General features: G+C 42.3%; 1 protein-coding gene across 1 annotated transcript in view; it reads left to right on the forward strand.

Moving 5' to 3' along the window:
- The window catches only part of LOC139696564 (uncharacterized protein DDB_G0290587-like), a 496,865-nt gene extending 482,243 nt beyond the window's left edge, over positions 1-14,622 (forward strand). The window contains exons 2-3 of the mRNA XM_071595368.1: positions 14,078-14,496; positions 14,548-14,622. Of these exons, the coding sequence (XP_071451469.1) occupies positions 14,107-14,496; positions 14,548-14,622 (465 nt within the window). The 5' untranslated portion in view covers positions 14,078-14,106. The remainder of the gene's footprint in view (positions 1-14,077; positions 14,497-14,547) is intronic.
- Positions 14,623-20,548: the final 5,926 nt, after the last annotated feature.

Below are 20,548 nucleotides of genomic sequence, written 5' to 3' on the forward strand. Positions count from 1 at the left end.
GACGAATACATTTCCACATTAATGGCCGCCCGCGGTTCACCCGATGTGTACCATGTTTTCACCATCGGAATGATCAATATCTCTTGGCTGACGAAGCTTAAAAGGTTGCATCGCTAATACTCGAGAGGTGGCCGTCGACAAGGCGGAGCCCATCGGGATTTGTAACGTCTCGTGCTGGTGGGGGGGGGGGAGGGGGAGGAAGAAAGAGGAGTGAGAAATGGGAATGTTTTCCCCCGCCACCTTCTCTTCCTTCCCCCGCTCTAGCACCATTCCTCTCACCCGCGATCGCATCCGTCTTCTCCCCCCGAGAGGGAGCTGTCATTTATTCCGGAGTCGTCGGGAGTCTTGTCTTTTTCTTCGTCGCCCCGGTCGGAGGAGCACGGAGAAGGGACGGAGGCTCTGAAAAGGCGACCTACCGGGGCGAGATTGTGTGTGTCTATGTTTGTGTGAGTGGTGCGGTGCGAGCCCTGCCATGTCATCGCCACCGATCCAATGGATCCAACGATCTCGATCGCGCGTACCTTCTGGCACTCTGGACCGAATTGATGCCATGTAATCGACGATTTGCGATCGAGTGAGACGAAATTTTTCCTGGCGCTTTCTACCGAATTGTCGGTCATCAGGGGCGTATTAGGTACTCGCATGAAAGGGGGGGGGTACAATTCCTCGCCCTAGACCTTGCAATCGTTTTATTGGATGTATGTATACTCTTGTGTATAGGGTTTTATTGAATCTCCAGGTATGAAATTAACTTAATTTATCAATTACAGGAATGGCAAAAGTGTCCCAGTCATTATTACGTAGTAAATGGAAATAGTAACATTCGATAAAACTCGTAACATTATAAATAATATAGTATTACATGATACAGTTTCACTCTGATCTTGGAGTCGCGGAGAAGAGTTTTTTTCATCAAATTAGGCAATTTTAAGCGAGCCTTTCTTCCGCTGGTGCAGTATTGTGGTTGCGAGTTGAATAGTTGATGTTTATACCATGGGAAGTAGGATAGTCACAGTTTAATTAAAACGGAAGGTGGATGGCATGGTCGAATGTGATTACAGTCGTAAAATTTATCGTTATTTCAATTAGCTTAGATCATTTTCGCCCACTCGATTAAAATCATTCTCTCCACGGGGCTGGCTGAAATGTCTGCAATTATCTTGTATGTGCTCACTCCGATTGTGCATTGTAATCCATTACTGATGACGTTAATTACACCGAGTTTCTCGCCCCAATCTGCTAGGCCCTTCTATCGCGTAAACAACTGAAGACACAATGAAAAATATTAAATACGTGTCAAAAAAATTAAAAGTAGTATTCTGGATGCGCGAAGATGCGGGGATCGATATGCTGCGGTGGCTATCGTACTGGCTTCCCACCCCGAGGACCCGGGTTCAAATCCCGGCAGTGTTGAACATTTTTCAGTGGTATCCCGATCCCTACTTGAGGTGCTTTGTGGAGGGCACTTTGAGTGAGTACGCCGTCCGTCGGATGGGACGTTAAGCTGCAGACCCCTTGGCGTCTTTCGTTGATAGTAGGCTAATGCCGACGCCGGGTTTCTCTCCACCCTTAATCCTTTCCTGTCCATCCCCAATGGTGCAAATTACCTCAGCTATCCGTCGCCTCCCCTAAATACCATTACCACTACCTCCGCGAAGATGCTTTCGGAAGTTATCTCTGTTGTCAGCAATATTTAGGGAAATGCCAATATTGTGAGAGGTTAGAAAAAAACTTTAATTTCCGAGTGATATTGGATTAACTAATCAATTATTGTGAAATCCTCGACGCGTGGTATCTTGGCTTGAGTGTCCGCTGCACCTAAATGGTGGAGTGTAGTGGCAGAGGGAGAAAAGAATCAAAGGGAAAACAGGCGTGGTCGTTACACATTCTCTGCGAAATCAAAAAAAGTACGGTAAAAATAAGGATAATAAGGCAATTGAGGCAAAAATGAGGATCACTTGAGAGATGATGTAAGCTCCCCGTGTCCTGTTAAAATTTGCGTGATTTCTTTGTAAGTTTTAAAGTTGATCTTCATTCTTTCCTTCACGCTAGATAGGAATTCTCTGGTTGTTTTCCTCTTTCCTCCTGGAGAAATGGATACGGGAATGTTTGCCATTCCCGTTTCCATTTCTACTGGAAATGCGAGAAAATAAGGAAAAAAGGAGGGGCGTGTACATGCACGATGGAATAGGACACGGCAATACACAGGAGTCCTTTATTGCCCAATTTATGCCGAGGAAAGACGCGAACTGGAAGCTATCCTTGGATATCTGCATAACGTCCAACAAATTGGGAAATATCTACACGATAAAGCGATTAGGAAAATATTGGATACATTTATCAACAAAAGATAAAGTGGGAAAGAGGAGAACGATATAAAGGAAGAGTAGTTAACTAATATTTTGTAAAAATTAACGAAATATTATTGTGGGTTTAAAAATAAGGTACCCCGAAAAACTGCCCGATTCTAATCGCACCGGCCCAAATATTAATATTATCATTAATTTTTATAAGGATCACTATTGATTCGTCTAAAGCCGAATCTATGTTCAAATAGGCCGAGGTAATACCTGGGAGTTAAGCAAACTGAAGGCGAGTCGGCTCAAATCCGACTTTCTGGGCGTATTCTCTGCGACATCTCGGCCCTGCACCGAAGTGAACGCATTGAACGTTGTGGCGAAGTTTTGCATTGGCATCACGAGGGCGTGATCACGTGACTAAATTTTACCGAAGGCGACGGGTCCAGTTCGGCGATAATTCCCAAGTGGACGACGTCTCCGGCCATCGCTCGGGTTGTTGGCTTGTTGTTGAACAATCCCTTTCCATCTCCGCCGGTCGGTTGAGGGGTTCGGCCTGGACGGCCGGACGGAGGGAGGGAAGGGGTTGGAAGGTTTGGTCGGGCAAAAGGGGAGTGGAGCACTCGGGGGCGTCTTCTGCTTCGCCAGCGATCCTTTTAACAGTCGAACACACACGGCCAGGCACGCAACAGATGGATGGCAAGGGAGATATGCCGTCGGGGACAGTGGGGGAGGGGTAGGAGTGAATATGGGGGATGGTAGAGAATAACTTGGGTTCATTGGCGTGTGTGTTGGCGGGGGAGGGATAGGGATGAGTTTGGTGGGAGATGGCGCCAGAAGAGCCGGAGGGGAATGCGTAATATTTAAAGTAAAAAAAAAATATATATATGTACTGCCTGGATATGAATATTGAGGGGTGGGGTTTTCTTTTGACGCAGGGGAAGGGTTTGCTGGAAAAAATTGGGAGGAAGGGGTGGGGTCGGGGAGGAGATGGGAGGGGGATGGTTTGGAGAAGATTGAATTGGTGGTCAGTTCCGTGGACAACGTTGGTCATTCATGAGTTCTCCGCGGGGCGCCGCTGTCGGAGAGTGATTCTTCCGCCGGCCTACCACTTCCCCTCCCCCTTGCCCATTCCCCCCTCCCACCCCCCCTCAGACCCCACTCCTATCCCCATTCACAGTTCCTTCGGGATCCCTCCCGCTACGTCTCACGCCCCCGCTGCCACAATCCCTGCCGCTCTATCTCTCTCATTTCACAGAGGATAGCTCCGTTTCTTTTCTTTCATTTCTCTCTCCATGACCCGCTGTCGCCACTGCCTCCCCTCATCTATCGTGCTTCCATCGATGCCATTTCTCCTTTGGAATTTTTACCCCCTCGCCCCAACCCCCTCTCTCTGAGAAATATATTAAATGGGATCTCTAAGGTGTATTCGTGTACTTTAACCACCCCCCCCCCGCCTTTTCTCGCGGGATGTATGCTCGCATTGCCCCAGGAGTGGCAGTTCTGTTTCAAAGCAACCGTCTTTCATTTTAGTTACATGTAGGGCGTCGGCGTTTCGATGGCCTCAGCGCGAGAGAGATCCACGCGCTTCGTTTTGGTTTTTTATGATCGATTCTACTTGTTCGAAATGTATCACAGATGATTGAAAAGTTCTCAACGACGCGGCGGAGACTTGAGGAAAAAAATTAACGTGCCTTCCTCTTCGAAGTATTGCGTTTGAAGATCGTGAGAAAATTAAGGATTCAAAGCGAGGGCTTGTGCATCGAGAATGAATGACACTTGGGAAAAATGGATGTCAGGCGTCCGGAAGGGAACTCCCAGAAGTTGTTGAGGAGACGAAGAGGGAAAGTTCTGAAAGAGACTCGGTAGACATACAAGATCATGTTTTATATTATTATTTTTATCATTTGAGGTGAACCGATTTAAGTGTGTCGTGAAGGTACTCATACCAAGAGAAGTTACACATATTTTGAATCACGCAGTTTATTTGGTCGTACCCCATATATTTCAGTAACATGTTTGTAATAATGTCTGAATGTAATGAATCTGAGAGTGGCTTAAGAACTAAAGTGAATTAATAAATAATATATTATTGGAGGCTTTGCGAATTGTAAGCCAAGTATTTTCTCGATTATCCGTTCCATCAAAATAATAACCAGAAGCACTTCCTTCAGCGCCCTCTCTCTACCTCCTAATAAATATTTTTAACGTATTCCTCTCGTCAGTGATTGCCGCTTCCCCTGAGAAAAGTTCATACTCGTCTGCCAAATCGATTTCATTTCATCAGACCCGAATGAAATTGATTGACAGCTCTCCAAACGCGACGTATTGGACATCATTTCCTTGTGGATTAGTGAATTTCTTGATCCAATCACATCTCCAGTGGAGCATGTGTCCTGTGTTGACATATGTGAATTCTGTCTTCTAAAACCTAAGGAAACTAATTCTGTGAGTCTGCGGCGATGTGTATTGAACAAACTCTTCGATTGGGCGCCCTGGCGTTGAAAAGGTTCCATCGTGTATTGATCGGTGTCGGTTTATTCCCACCTTTTTAAGGAACATATGAACGGCTGTCCTTACGTCATTTTCATCTATCTAACAGTTAGTGACGACAGACCAATATGTCGTGAGCGTACTGAAAATGCTAATGGTATCGTACTTGTTAGTGTAATTAAGTTTTTGGGTTATGAACTGGTTTCATTAAATACACATTAAAAATTAAACCATTCTTAATGGGATGGTAATATCGATAACGAAACCAAATTTATGACCCAATTGTGCTAAAAATTTTAGCTGTTTGATTCTCATCTCGCCCGATATCCGTTCACTTTCATTTTCATTCGTCTAAGTGGAATGCAATTTCAGTCTTTAACGGGTTACCGCTGACGTCAGCAAGAAAACTGCGCAAGCATTTTGTCGACATATATCGGAAAATGATGTGAGTAAATAGTTTTAAGAAATACCGGATTGCATGCCATCATTTGTATGAAATGCCTAATGATTATCACTTTTGTCGTATTAATTTATGTGCATGAACTTTATTAAACACTCTATTTTTTACATTTAAAAGAATAGTCTGAAATTTGAGATACGACTTTTAAGATACGAGAAATTTGTGATCGTATACTATAAGTTAATATGTGACTTGTGTATAATTTTACTAGCCCTTCTGGAAATTGGTATGGAACGTGCTACAAAAACGGAGTCGTTGCTCGATGAACATTAAGGGAAGTGGCCTTGAATCTGATTTCGGCACCAGGATCGGAAAAAAAGATTATAGAAATCACAAGTCGCGAAGGGGTCACGTAACTGCGACAATATTGCTGTAATTTTTGTTTGATTTGACACTTGGATTGGATCTCATAGCTGGGTGGTCTTCTCCCGCCTTGCCTTTTCAGGAAACGAGTTCGCTATAACTGCTCTCCATTGTTGTAACCGAATGTTTGTGACGCCTCCGCCCACTGATAAGGGGCGCGCCGATTGAACGGGTATCTTCGCGTTTTTGTTTACATGGTGGGTTGATATCATTTCGTCTGCTATTTTCCGCTGTGAGAACTTCTTGACGTGAAATTGTGTGACTCTGAGAGGGATACATTTGTGGGCTTCCCCTCTGTGAACAGTCGTGGTCGATCAAATCCAATAAAATGGTTTATTCATTTGAAATTTCTTGCAAAAAATATAGGTCTCCGTTTTTCGCACTTTTTTTCGGACGAGAAAACTGAGCTCGTCACCTTTTAAACAAAACCTCTAATGATCCCAGAGTTCCCAATATTTTATTTCAATCCTCAGACAACCTTTTTTGACATTCCTTTCGCGTGCAATAAGAATTTGATAACTTATATCCTACGGTACAGCACTTTTTATCAGTGTTGCAATTTTCGAACAATTTTCAGCTTGTGCATATCCGAATATGCTCCTAAAATTGAAGAAAGGAGCAAACTCGTGCGTGAAGTATATGGACGGACCCTTGGAATGTAAAGTAATATTCATGAACTCACAAGCACGCTCTTAATATTTAATGCTGTTCATTTTTATTTTGCGAGAGATGGAATATGGTATCTACCCGGTGGAGAAATTTTCGGCAAGGCTATGGGAAAGAAAAATATCGTGGGGATGAATGGCAGACCCGATGTCGCACTTCTTCTCCTTCCCTGTCCACTTGGCCAATAATCCCCAAATAGGAAATAAAACATTTATAATGTCACTCCGTCGGTGCTTTTCTCTTTCTTCGGCAGTCGACGGAGTCATAATCGTGGCCTTATGTCGTCCCATGTCAAATATCCTTCCCGATATCCTCTCTCCACAAGCTAATATTTGTTTTACTTCACGACGGGTGTGCGCGTCAAGTAATTCTCATGATCATTTAAGCTTATTTTTTTCTCTCCCCTCCTAAATTGTCCACCGCAGTTTGTTCGAGTGACGTCAACGCAAACCTAAGTGCGAATGTGTTTGACAGACAAGTTGTGAACTGCAACGAGGTTTTATCCATAATCGTGCGAGTAGATACAAGCATTATTTCTTCTGTCTTGATTATGCAATTTTCGTAGCGGGAATATATGTTGGTTCCTGAACGTTCATTGGCCGGTCACGGCGTCCACCGTGTAGTGCACAGACCATTCATACTCGTTGCACAAATAATACGAACACACCGTTTGATTAAAATGTATAATCTATCAGCGTCAATAACGCTAAGCTCTCTGCAGTAAGAAGTTACCCTTTGGTGCTTGGAAGTTTTACGATGAAACATAGAGGGGCTGAAGGAGAGAGGTGGACGTGGAATATCTCCCGACTCGTAGGCAATACTCAAACCAGGAAAAGGATCAATTGAGTTATTTCAGGCGTGATGTGGTGGAATTCGAACAAAATAAAAAAATGATAGCAACAATTTTTCACCAGATAAGTTTAATAGTACGACCGGGTTTCGATGTATCACATCATCTTCAGGTAAGTCATTCATCTTCAGGACCTGAAGATGATATACATCGAAACCTGGTCGTACTGTTAAACTTATCTACTGACAAATTGTTACTATCTTTTCTAAATAAGGAAGAGGATTTTCGCTTTTAGTCTGAGCACGAATAGTGCACTGTGATATGATAACTTCACGAGTATAGCAATTTTACACTGGTGAAACCCAGGACCCCGTAATCGATAGCTTGATAATGCGTGTACGTGATTTTTGACGGTCTCTCAACTAATTAGTATGTACCACTTTTCCCTTGAACTTATGGTTCGGCCTGTGTAATTTTCTCCGCACTACTTTCTACCTGACTTAATGCCATTCAATAACTCAATTTGCCTCTTTCGTATTCTCCGTATGCATAACGCTATCCCTTCCTTCCATCACGGCCTTTAGCTTCCCACTATCTTTCAATATTTCGCAAGCCTAATTTTTCGTAAATTTTTGAATTTCCCCGAACAACTTCTCTCTGCCCTCATTATATGTAAAAACGCCCTGGTATCCATAAAGAATCCTCGATTAACATTTTACTTGCAGCGCATCACGACCAAGTTTGAAAGATCAAATGCGAGCGCTGAGTGTTATTACTAAGGGACATTCTGCTGGGCGAAAAGAATCGACTTTGTTGTGAACATTTATTGTTGACTAGATTGACCCGGTTGATTTCCCTTGAGATACGATATGGCCCAAAACCATCTCCTTGTCGTTTTCTTGATAATGAAATAAAGAGATAGAGAGAGGGAGAGAGTCCTATGTATGTTTGTGCAGTCATCATCCCGAATGTCGGCTTAATATTTGAGGCATAGAAGAACTCTTATCGAGTACTATACGGTGTGACTTTCTCACAGTATTTATTCTGTTTGTTTCTCACTGCAAAATGTTTGCTTTAACGGGAAATACTGCACCGTAGCTTGGAAAACAGCTAACACAGCTCTGTATACGTCAAGCTAAACTCAGTTCGTATTTAACAAGGGGTTGTTCGGAGGCATCAAATGGATTCGAATCTGGCACATCAATCTTACTCAATCGGCTTCCCGCAAAGTCTTAAATTAGCGTTAATTTAGGTTTAGTTTTTATACTCTCAAATCGTGAACTGTGCACGCTGGAGCTTAAAAAAAAAGATTGATTAGGCGTAGCTACTGTGTGAAATGGACCACCAAAGGCGTGTTGGCTTCCTTACGAAAGCTCTCTACATATCTGTATGGTAATCAGCACTCCAAGAATTGTAAAAAAACTAGGAGTATTCATCAGAAATAAATATTCTGATGATTCTTTTCCATCGGTCCAAATGCATATGGCGCTCTCGTGAGCGCTCTTGCTTCTTTCATTTCGTTCCCTGCGGTTGAGAAGGGCAAGAGAAGAACAAAGACTTAAAAGAAGTCCGTTCCCCTAGAAGAGAGCAGCTGCTTTCATCAGTTTCTTGTTCCGACATGGGCGCCACCCACGCAGACAGTGTGGTCCATTCATTCATGACCCGGCAAGACTTTCCCTTCGGAAACTGAAGTCGTCGGAAGATGTTTGACGAAGGGCTGAGAGTAGGGGCGTGGATATTTTTTTAATCGCAAGCGGGTACTGGAATGCGGCGCCTTCCCTGGAGGAGTAAATATGTTCTTTTTAAATCACTAGTTCTGTTCTATTTTTACTGAAAAATTGGTCGTCGAAGTAGTTGGGTCTTTGAGAGTGTGTCAACGTTTCCTGTTCTTTTCCCAAATCCTATTCTTAAACAGAAATGTTTCATGATATTGTTGACACGGATACCAAAAACCTATGCCCATGCAATTAATCGTTGTCCATGTGAATTCCACGCTATGCGTAGATATCGATTTTCTATGGTCTATCCACGCCTGAAAGACATTTCAAGCAGCGCAATGTCAAAAACTGTTTTCTCCATAATGCGTACTGAATCCCTCTCTGCTTTTAAAACACTACCTAAAGTTACTCGGCGAATCTGGATTGAAGTTAGGCATAGGTAATGTCGTTCAATATTTTGTAACTGATTGTGCTTTCGTGCAATTTTTGATAATATCCGATAGATAATAGGCTCTGGATCAATATCATAAACTATTAAAAGTTGCAATCATATTTGTATTGATTTTATTTCTGTCGTAGTCTGTTTATTGATGTTCGTACCTTCACGGAGCAGATGTTTTCTGATCGACAAAGGGTTTCTCTATCCATTCTTGGAAATGAGATATCATGGTTTTGTTGACTCTTTCCACACTTCACCCCTCTAATTTCAACTTTCTTCATGTCTTGATATTATTATCCGGTTGCACTTTTTTTTAATCACAATTTCCATTTATTCCATGTTGCTCTCAGAATGTTCACTTGGTCGTCAAATGTTGGCACATCGTCAAACTTACGAACTTTGTTGGGGATGTGCGGTATACTGTCGTTTGTGTCGATTTTTATGTTTAAAATTTCTGTTACTCATCTCTCTTAATTTAATAATTTTCTAGACACACTTTGAAGGATGACGTATCCTTTAAGCACGAACTTTTTAACCCGCTCTATGTACTGCCACATAGAATCTTTTCTAAGTATTCCTCATACCACTGTAATTACCCCAACATTTTCATAATATATATTATTATTAGATTGATTCAGTCATAGCTCATATAGGCTATATGGCACATTAAGAAACTTTGTGTATCTTTGTACAATAATGTCACTTGTAATATAATCCTTGAATACCTACCTCAATTAGGTTCATGGAGCATTCATGGCGTATATTTTGCAAAATGGTAGGAATTTATCTCCGCGGAGTTAGGGTCGCGGTTGTCGGTGCCGCCCTCTTGACTTGTAGCAGGTTATATGGGAGAATAAATTCTTCTACCGAAAAACCCTTGGAAAACTATTTCGCCTCACAAAAGATTTAAGTAAGCACTCAACCTAAAGCCTGCCTGTCTCCACTTTAGGAGATTTGACAAGGTCTGGTGTAGGCATATTTTGTGCCACACTGATGTCAACGGTCCCGCAGTCAACCAGGCGTCTTAGCATTTCAGGCGTCAGTCAGTCGATTCTTCGTATTACTACTTTTAAATTTACATATGTGAAGTTAACCTTCAATCCGTTGACAAGGCAAAATAAGTCTCAATAAAGACACCCCGTGTCAAAAATAATAAATATTTTATGAATTCTTCATATTTTGTGTATTGTGTGATAAATTAAGTTGTGTGGTAGTCCAGTGGGTAGAGTGATAGTTTGCTGACGGGAGGTCCTGGGTTCGATTCACGGGGACTTCTCTCGGTACCTTCAAATTCAGCCAACCCCTCTGATTTTTTTCGGGTTCCAGATCTTCCTGGGAAACCGCAAACGGCTCAGGCATAGGAGCCGGCCCCCTTAGCCTGATGCGTGGATCTCACAAGCCGCATAAGACTTAGCACTAGGAGAGCTCTATTCTCACATATCAAACCAACCTTCGGGTTGATAACTCTTGTTGTTTGGTTATGATCCTTTGACTGTTGCGATATTCAATGTGGAATCGATACTTGTACGTTTCTGGTATCACGTCTAGTGAGCTAAGGTGTGAAGGAACAAATATACATGTATATAACTCGAACATACCTTAACAGTATGCGCAATGTCCTAAGTCTGGGTTACTGGCTTATGAGACTACTGACATTCAATTATGACAATTTGTAATGGTAACATATTATTCAATTTTTGCTTGAAAATAAATCAGCTTTGATGAAATTTATCCAAAATGTTGGTGCGTTGTTAACGTATTAGTTTCCGTGACGGTGAATTTTCTGATTGGAAAGCTCAATTTGAAGTAATTAGGTTAAGAGTCAATTTTTCATTCTCTGAGTGGGTGACCTGATATGGAACTACATAAGAATGAACCCTTGCTGTCAAAATCATTCTGAAACATTATGCAAAGGAAGATAAGGCATAAACCACCCGCGTAAATATACTCTTTAGGCTTAACAAACTCTTTAATTAATGAATTCACCAAGACTCCAAATCCATGTGGCGAATAATTAAGGGAAGTAGAGGTAATCCGCAATAACTCCTCTCATTTCTCATTGCTCTTACGCACCACCTGTTTCACGACTCGTACTTCTCTTCAAGCCGGACCCACATATTCTTCTAATGCGCCGAGGTAAAGAGCGAAAAAAAAGCGAATAAACAAAAAGTTACGCTGTTGATTCCGGGTGATTACACTTCGTAGTACGCGAACCCGCGGTCCTTAATGCGAATGCCATTCATTCACTCATTTCTCCATTCAAGAAACGTACTCGACGGCCTGAAAAAGACCTGTCTGTGTCTCCGTGTGTTTTTTTCCGCGATTCTTTTTTTTCCCTTCGTCGGCGAGTCGTCGCGTGCATATTTTGTTTTTGCATCGCCGTCCGGAGCGCGCGGAGTTCGATCGATTTTCCGCGGCGCGGGAAGTGGGGGAGGAGAGGGTGTCTGCTGCTCGGCGGAAGCAGTGCGCGGCATTCCCGCTGGAGTCGCTGATGCAACGGGGGGCAGCGAGTTCGGGTGGCGCTACGGGAACTCCGCGGCCCTCGTGTGATGCACACGTGTTGCGGCCCACCATCCACGTTTCGCAGAATGAACCAGGATGGCGATCGACCCAGCGTGCACGAGGGAGGGAGGAGGGGGTGGGTAGTGAGGGCGGGGGATGGGGTGGGAGATTCCTAGTGAGCAGGGAAAAATGTCGCTCCAAACCGTGAACGTTTTCAATTTATTTTTTTTTAAGTTTGGAAACATATTCTGGCATCCATGAATTTCAGTTATGCAATTTACAATTGTACAATTAAGTACAGTTCTTTAGTTACTCTGGTGACATCCGAATTTTTAGTTAGTTTCAAATGCTCAAGGTACAAAAATTAACAAATCGCGGTTTTAACATTCTGTCCCACAACTGCGCCAGTGGGTAACGTTATGCGGACGATAAAGACATAGATACATATTTCAGCGGAACACTAGGAAAAACCTCAACAGTAGATGCACGAGAAAGTAAGGTATGGCTAATAAAATGGAAGGGGACGTGTTGGATCGGTAGAAACTGGCAATTTTGTTTGAGCGGTTGCCGGTTCGAATCCTGCCGTGGTTGATTTCTCTCTACTTAAAACCTTGATGCTTGTGCACCCCATTTCGATGCTGAAAATATTGTGGAAATGACAAATATTTTTTTGAATAATTATCAAGTTAAAAAAATCTTCTGTGGAGAGGGAAAAATATCGGCAGGTGGTCTTGAGTAAAGTCATGAAGAAGAGGGTAGAGAAGATTTCAATAAAGTGCGTACGAGATCTTTCATGTTTCTGTGACCATGTCTTCGAGGAAATAAGATAAGTAAAATTTGGTATATCTTGAGATATTTGTTTGGATAAGGAAAGCGAAAAATGAGGTGATTCAGAGGAAAACGTGAGAGTCATTTTATTTCGGAATGGGACCAAGTTGGCGGAATAAATTTGAAGGCAGCAAATGTGGATAAGGAGATATTGGCAATTGACGTTTTTGATGGAAGAAAGAGCGTTGAGTGAACGAGGAAGGAAGAGAAGGAAAGGTATTGATAGTGAATGGAGAGAAGTAGATGCTTTGAGGTGCTCAATAAAGAAACAAATGCATCGTATACTAAACACAAACTGGTGACACCTGTGTTTGGAATCATTAGAATGTCTAGTAATGTTAACGGATCGTCCAAAACCGTCCCAATGAGCATTGAAGTCGGTGAGCATTGAATTAGTTAACTCAAGTAGTTTTGCGAATGATCAAGCATTTGTTTGCCTGCCAGACTAAGGATTAAACATGTATGCTGTGAGTATTAGAAAATCACAATAATCATAACCAATTTGAAAAACAAAGGTTGTGAGAGTTTCGTGGAAGAGGGTGGCTAAGTTAAACGTCCTACTAGGAGGGCAAAACAGAGAGCAGGTGGAACGGTTTACCTATCTTAGAACTGACTTGGACCAAGATGGTCAGCGTAGTACGAAAATCAGAAGTAGTAGTAAGGCAAATAAGCTTTCTCAAGAAAGAGTCAATTGATGACAGACAAATTGAGAGAAGGTGCTAAGGAAATACTAATGAAAATTTTTCTTGATAACGTGATTTTTCACGGTGCGGAAACATGATCGTTAGGTGATAGTCATAAGTATCAGGATTTAGAGATGTGGGTATGGTATGAATGGAAAAAATGAAATGGACCGAAAGGAACCCAACAAAGAAATAGGCATGGTAATGGAGGATAGGTGATCGTTGGGAAAGATGCTAAGGATGCAGAATAATTTGATTGACAATGGAATATTGAAGATTGATAGAGGGGAGAATGTTAGACAAGCGAAAAAAGTGGTTGGAGAAGGATAGACATGTTGGACGGAATGAAGAGAGAGATAGAAAATATGCGGAATCGAAAAAGTTTATTTTAATGTCTGGTCACAGGTTGTTTTGTTTCTTAGGCGAAACTGAGGACGGTGGTGTCGTTCAGTGTGTCCAAACCTACATCAAACGGTAGACTCTCAATTACCATAAATAGTATTATTGAATTGAGGGATATATTATAATATATATTGCGATGTAATAAATAAGAATGTTTCCAATGTCCTGTTGAATTGTTCAAATGAATCCAGGTGTCATTGGCTAATGCTTGCTCACCATTTTCTAGGCTCCTGTCGACATTAGCATTTATGAAACCTGTGCTCACCTGAGTGCAATATACCTATAATGTTATCACCCCACCCGTGGCCTGTGGCTTCGGTGTTGCTCCCGAGCGCAATCCTACATCGCTCGACTCACTACTCCACCTTAAATCTTCGTAGTTCGTGAGAGCTTTGAACGTAATCCACCATCTCCTCTCCCTTGTCTTATCTCGCAGTAAGGAAAGAGCGGCCATAGTCTGCTGCCATGCTGGGCAACCCGAGGCGTCACCAGGACTACCCGTCAACCGCCATGCCTTTACCCGGGCAGCAGCAGCAGGACCCCTTGCTGACGCCGCCCCTGACTCCCGGACCTCGGCCGCCCTCGACGCCCACTTCCACCACGTCCTCGTCTTCCTCGGGTTCCTCGACCCTCACTTGCTCGTCCACCTCTTCCGCCTCCCGGATGAAACAGCAGCGGAGGCAACAAGAGGCGTTGGGGCTGGACTCTGGGGGCGAAGATGGTGAGGAGGGCGAGGAGGAGGGCGAGGACGAGGAGGAGGAAGAGGAGGCCGGGCACGCCACCATCAACCCCGACGAGGATGACCCAGAGAAGCTGCTCAATCACTGGCTGGGGCAGCTGGACGACCTCGCACTGGTGAGTTCAGTGAATGTCTTATTCATATATTTACATGCCCGAATTTTCCAGGCTGTTCTTTTCACCCGAATTTTCTCTCAGAAAAGAGTGCAGTCGATATATATTCTAAGTTGCGTCTCACACTGAGAAATCGACTCAGTAACCGACCGGCAGGTTGGTTTGCTAGTTGATTGGTTAGGTATAGGTATAGCTCATCATTTACCAAGCCCAAAAGCTTGTGAAATTGACACATTATTCATATACTCGTGCCGATTGTGGGTTTACCCAAAAACTCTGGGAATGGGGTTTTAATTTGCATTGAAAAATTACCCATCACTTCGAAAATGTAATGTAAGTACGAATACACAACATGAACGCCTGATTGAAGGCTGATGAACGTGTTTTAATGACACACACGTAATTAATTGGTGCGTTTGTTATTTATGCCGAAGGATCACCATTAATGCAAAAAAGACATGTTAATGCTACAGTAAATGATGGTACGACGGCATAGAAATCATTCTATCTGAAGAAACAAATAATAAAGAAATGGTATCATGGGTAACAGAGATAAAAAACGCTTAATCTGAATTTTATATACATTGCATGTTGTTACCTAGATATCGTTTCCAATCGTGGACGATATGAAGAACTGATTAAGGTCAAAAGAATTCCGCAATGTGATTGCTTCAGAAAAATTATGCAATGAATGCCTTATTTGGTGGCTGCATGAAATGACTTGTGAATAAGGCCTTCAATGAGTGAATGACGTCTTGAGGTATGCTAAAAAATGAGGGAGATTGATTGGTTGTATTCTCAATCACATCAGAGAAATTTATTGTCGTATTGGACTGGAAGGTTCACTGGAAAGAGTGACGAAGAAGAGCAAAGGAGTAAAGATATATTAATTATCAAATAGTTGGTAAGTGGTTGAGGACAGTGTAGAGAATAAATAGACGGTCAGATGATGGACTTCCTTGGGGAGATGCCACGTCCACATAATACCCCGCAAGCCGCCGCAAGTGTGTGTGGCGGGGAGTGTTAGGTCACCACCTGTAACAAGGAACAAAATCACATGTAAAATGAACCCATCCATGCAAACCTATACGCACAGTAGCGGACACAGTCATGCAAAAATCCTGTCAACTTAAACGCATGCAAATACATATGTATACTATCAACTGTTAAACAATTTCTCCTTAGGACGCAGTAAAAAATTGATCCAATAACGTGCAAGCTAGAATTTGACAAGTAAGAAGCGATATTCACTACCACATGGACATGCAACATACAACGGTATCCTCTAAACGGTCTCTGCTACAACCCAATCTTCGGATGTATAGCTTGTAATAATGGAAATTTATGGATTTCTTCAAGAGCCAAAATACACGCCTACGTCAATGTGGGTTTATTTTTTAAATACAGAACGATTCGTTTGTTTAGCGCGCGGGGGCAATCCGGAACGATTTGTTTTGGGGAGTTGGCCGCGAGATAGTGCTCGAAGTGCGCGAATCCCTCTTCACAGCCAGCCCAGCCAACTAAGACCCATACAGCCAATATTTTAATCTATCATTTTGATATTTAACGTGTAAATAGACAGTTCTTTATTTTTTTTTACTAGAAACCGTACATATCGGCGTTGTGTTTCTGTTGCTATTAAAATTCCGATCGAACATGGAGGGAAAATGATTATGTCTTTGGATATGTCTCGATCAATAGAAACAGAATGTTTAAATTTACGAGATGTACTAGGGCATTTCCGACCATTGTACTTACACTTAGTTATTTCCTTCCCAATGGATATTTTATTTTAAATTACTTTACGATTTATTTCTGAGTTAGAACGAGAAAAGGTATATGAAATCTAATTTTCGTTCCTGATTTCAGGTTTTTGGTACGGAGATGATGGCATCGTTTGTGAACCATGTCGTTTGAGTTGTAATGGGATGCAATTATTGTAAATACACCATATTCCTGTTAAAATGTTTTATGAATGACATTTTTAAATAAATTATTCAATTAAATTGTACTTTTGAATTCCCAAATGAGTGCATTGATTGATTGCTCAATAATACCTAAAATCTTGAACAAACTTGTAAAAACTGTATAATTTGTAGTGCTGAAAAATAAGTGTATGATATGGTTTTAGCTCTTACATGCTGACAAAATTTCAGTTGCCACTTCAGCAATGTAAACATCGTCTGCTTACCCCATCACAAGTTCTACTATTAAATCTCTCTCTTATTAAAACTATCTTCTCTGACTCTTTAACGCAATAAATTAAGGCGTAAATTATGCTATACCGCTCTTAAACATCGTTTCCTGAGAGAACAGAGGTGATGGCAAATTCAGAACGCTACTTATCCCATTTTGTCTCCTACAGTTTGCCTTCATGTTAAATTGCAGTCGCGCTTTCAGAAATTTTAAGTTGTCACGTAAATGCATTATGCAGCCGCAGAATTCGTACCCCGCAGTTGGTTTGTCGAGTTCCTGGGAGCGAAGCAATTGTCGGTTTATGCACTGCGTCGGGTCGGATTTTTCAAAATGTCGCGAATAAAATTTCTAAACCCTGCGGTACCTTTTCTCCCCAATGCGACGAGAGAGAGAGAGACTTGCACATTAGCCTAGGAGTACGAAAAAAAAAGAAATACTGCCGACCCACGATAGTTAAATCTCCATATATAAACGTGTGTGTGTGGATAAATAAATAAATATATATATATATATATATATATATATATATATATATATATATATATATATATATATATATATAATCTATTTCTGCACGCGAAACAAAAAAATGTGAAAACTTTCATATTTCGTCCTGATTTCCATGTAATCGCGTCAACTCTCTCTACTTCCTTCCTCAACGTCCTCGTTTACGTTGCACTGGATTCATACACGAGGAGGAGGAATATATTATCAGACGTGGAAATAAATGAGAGGTCCTCCACTTCCCTGAGGTGTGCGGTCGGTCACCTCATGAATCATTCATGACGGGAGTGAATTGACAAATCCCATTTGGAAGAGGGTGGCCTCCTAAGGGATGCCCCGCATCCACTCCCCTGCCCTTCCCCTCCCAGGCAAGAACCCTCGACATTTCGCGATGCGTTCGAGACGGGATCACTGATTTGGGGATTTCGAAAGCAATATCCAACCCGAATTGTTTTTACAAATATAGTTGGCCTATTATTGACGATATTTGATTACGCAACATCATCATCAGTAGTATTTCGATCCGAAGGTACACGTCTCTGCACCCCCACTCATTCTTTTCTTTTCTGATGAATATATTTATTTCCCTTCTTTTGTGTTGCGAAGAAATTCGTTACCAAGGTACAGGTATATGGCCAATGAATCTCTTTCTTTCCTTGACCCCCATATCACATTGGCTCTTTCTTTCTACTTATTTGTATACTTCTTCCTGTATTTCTTATTTTATTCATCCACTTGATCTTGAAGTATTTTTTTCTCCCTTCATTTGCTTTTCTGATTAACCATCTCTCTGATCCGTTGGATGGCGAATTTCATGTATCACCTCCCTCATTTTTGCTAGCTAAATTTGCGCATGCCCTGAAAAAAATTGATACATCAGCAGAGATAATCTTGAAGCGGTTTCAAATAGTTTTGCGATAATTGTAGCCCTATCAAATGGAAATATTTCAAATAATAACTCTTCAATTGAAGATTTTGTGTCATTGGCGAGGGTAGTGTCTACTGGGAAAATTACTCATGTGACGCATTAATTTCACAATTTTTGGGTGTGGAGACATAGTAGACCTTTTGCTTCCGGTCAATTCTCAAATAGAGTTATTTCTCAGTAAACAATGCTGTTCGAGTGAAGTTGAAGTGTTCGTAGCCTAGCGTGGGTTTGAAACCCAGACCCTCCGCGCATCTAGACACCTAGTCCATTATCCTTCGTCACGATATTATGTAGCATAGGAGTATAAGATGGATTCCAATGAAATGCTCTACAATTACGATCGTAAATATTTAGGGTTTCTGTACTAGTGAAAAAAAACAGTAAATTTAAGTGATCCAGGACCGTTGGTAGAATTGATTTTTTCGACCTTGACTGCTTTGCACTTCATCACGCTATCCCACCTTTGTTTGCCTTTCTCTTGACCACACTCCGTCACTAGACCACACTATTATCCTAGATGTGCTTATAAGTTCCATTATCTTTCTCTCTATTATATCCTTGTCTAAAATTCTAGGCAATCTTCATCACATCCTCCCTTAGTTCATTTCATCTTAATCCTTCCCCATCTGTTATGTCTTCTTTGGGTATCACAATCAAATGTCTAGGCAGCTACTCATCACCATCCTATTGAACACTTGGTATTTTCAGTAAAATATCTCTCCTACTCTTCTTTGATTGTATCCTTCTTATCCAGCTTATTGCATAGTCCACATTCTACTTCTCAAAACTATTTCGTTCCGCGCCTTCATCCTCCGGACTTAAACCCTATTTCCTATCAATGGTACATTACGAAGTTTTTCTGAGCACGATCGTAGCAATAACAGAAAGTTGCCTCATTCTCTTCCTGGTTTAGCTTTACTTTCATTTCCTCGCTTCTGATTTTCAGCGCTCGGGTTTTTATTGACTGCTAACCTGTGGAGGCAAATTTTTTCCGTATTTTTATTGGTATATTTAAGAGGTACTGTGCGATTATTATTATTAATGGGTAATCTACCGGTTAAGGTAGGTTTTTGGATGGACACAGCTAATAAATAAATAAATATTTTTTGACTCCTAACAAAACACAAAATCCAGCAACCTAGTCTACAACAAGTACCTCTTCATCTCCGCGCACTTCTTTCCTCCCTTCTCCCGTCCAACATACCTATCCTATTCTTGCCCTTTCCTCGTTTGCCTAACAATCTCCCCTCTATCTCATTCTTCAAAAACCCACCTCCGATCAATCGCCCTTCATCCATTTTTCCTGCCTCCATAGGGTTTCTCCCAACAATCCCCTCTCCTCGCCCACCAAACCTAGCACTTTCTCATTTGTTTTCCTTTCGGTTCATTCCACCTTCTCCGTCCTTTTTCTCCATACTGTGCGATGTGTTTGTCGAAATGAAGCGTGCGTTTCGGTCACGAATCTCAGGTTCTTCGTTTTGAAGGGAAGACCTGTGATTTTTTTGTGAAATTTTATATCAATGGGGTGAATTCATGTACACCACGATGTCCAACCCATGCATTAAAAAAAACTTGATTTTCATGACCAAACCTAAGCCCACCCATGCTTTACAAATGTTTATTTTGTGAATGAATTGTGGTAGAACGTATTTAATGTTCCAGCATGTCGTTTGTTTAGCTAGGTCCAGTGGCGGTCATCCCTGAGAACCAATATGTTTGATCACACTACCAGCATCTTCATGATCTCCCCGAGGGAAAAAAAATTGAAAAAGGGAAGAAAGATGGTATGAATCGCCGTACCAACCCCAGAGCGGCACCGAAATGCCGGAAACCCCTTCCCCCGTTAGGTTCAATCCACCCTTCCAGTTTCCTCTACCCTTCCTGCTTCCCCCCCCCCCACCCACCATATTTCACCCCAGGGCGACCAAGACCCTTTTCCAAACCCCAATATCCATTGCCCATTGCCGATTTCCCCTGGTGGCGACGAAACATTCCATCCGGGCCACGCTCGTGTGCGCACCCAAGTCCCCTCTGATGCGTTTCTTCCTCCTTCCCTCGCTATAGTTTCCCAACCCCCGCACCGTGATAGCAACGGAGCGGCTTCTTTTATCGTCATCATCATCTTGGTCAACATCCTACCCACGCCCACCCCTTGGAGGAGAACCCTTTAATGTAAACGCGGTTAGGGGAGGGGGAAGTTGAGAAGGGTTGGTGCGCGTGCATTCGCTGGTGAGGGGGTAGGGTGGTGCTGGGAGGGTTAGCGGGAAACAAGCTTTTGGGCGGTTCCTGGTGGGAGGGGGCCTCCCCCATCGATTTGGAGAACTGCAGTCTCGCGAAACCTCCCCCTCCACCACCCCATTACCCCTCCGCTCCTCCCCTCCCCATTCAATTCAATTCCATTTCTTTCACTGGTGCACGAGAGGCATG

The sequence above is a fragment of the Hetaerina americana genome, unplaced genomic scaffold (assembly GCF_022747635.1).
Source record: "Hetaerina americana unplaced genomic scaffold, ioHetAmer1.1.p SCAF_7, whole genome shotgun sequence".
Classification (NCBI taxonomy): Eukaryota; Metazoa; Arthropoda; class Insecta; order Odonata; family Calopterygidae; genus Hetaerina; species Hetaerina americana.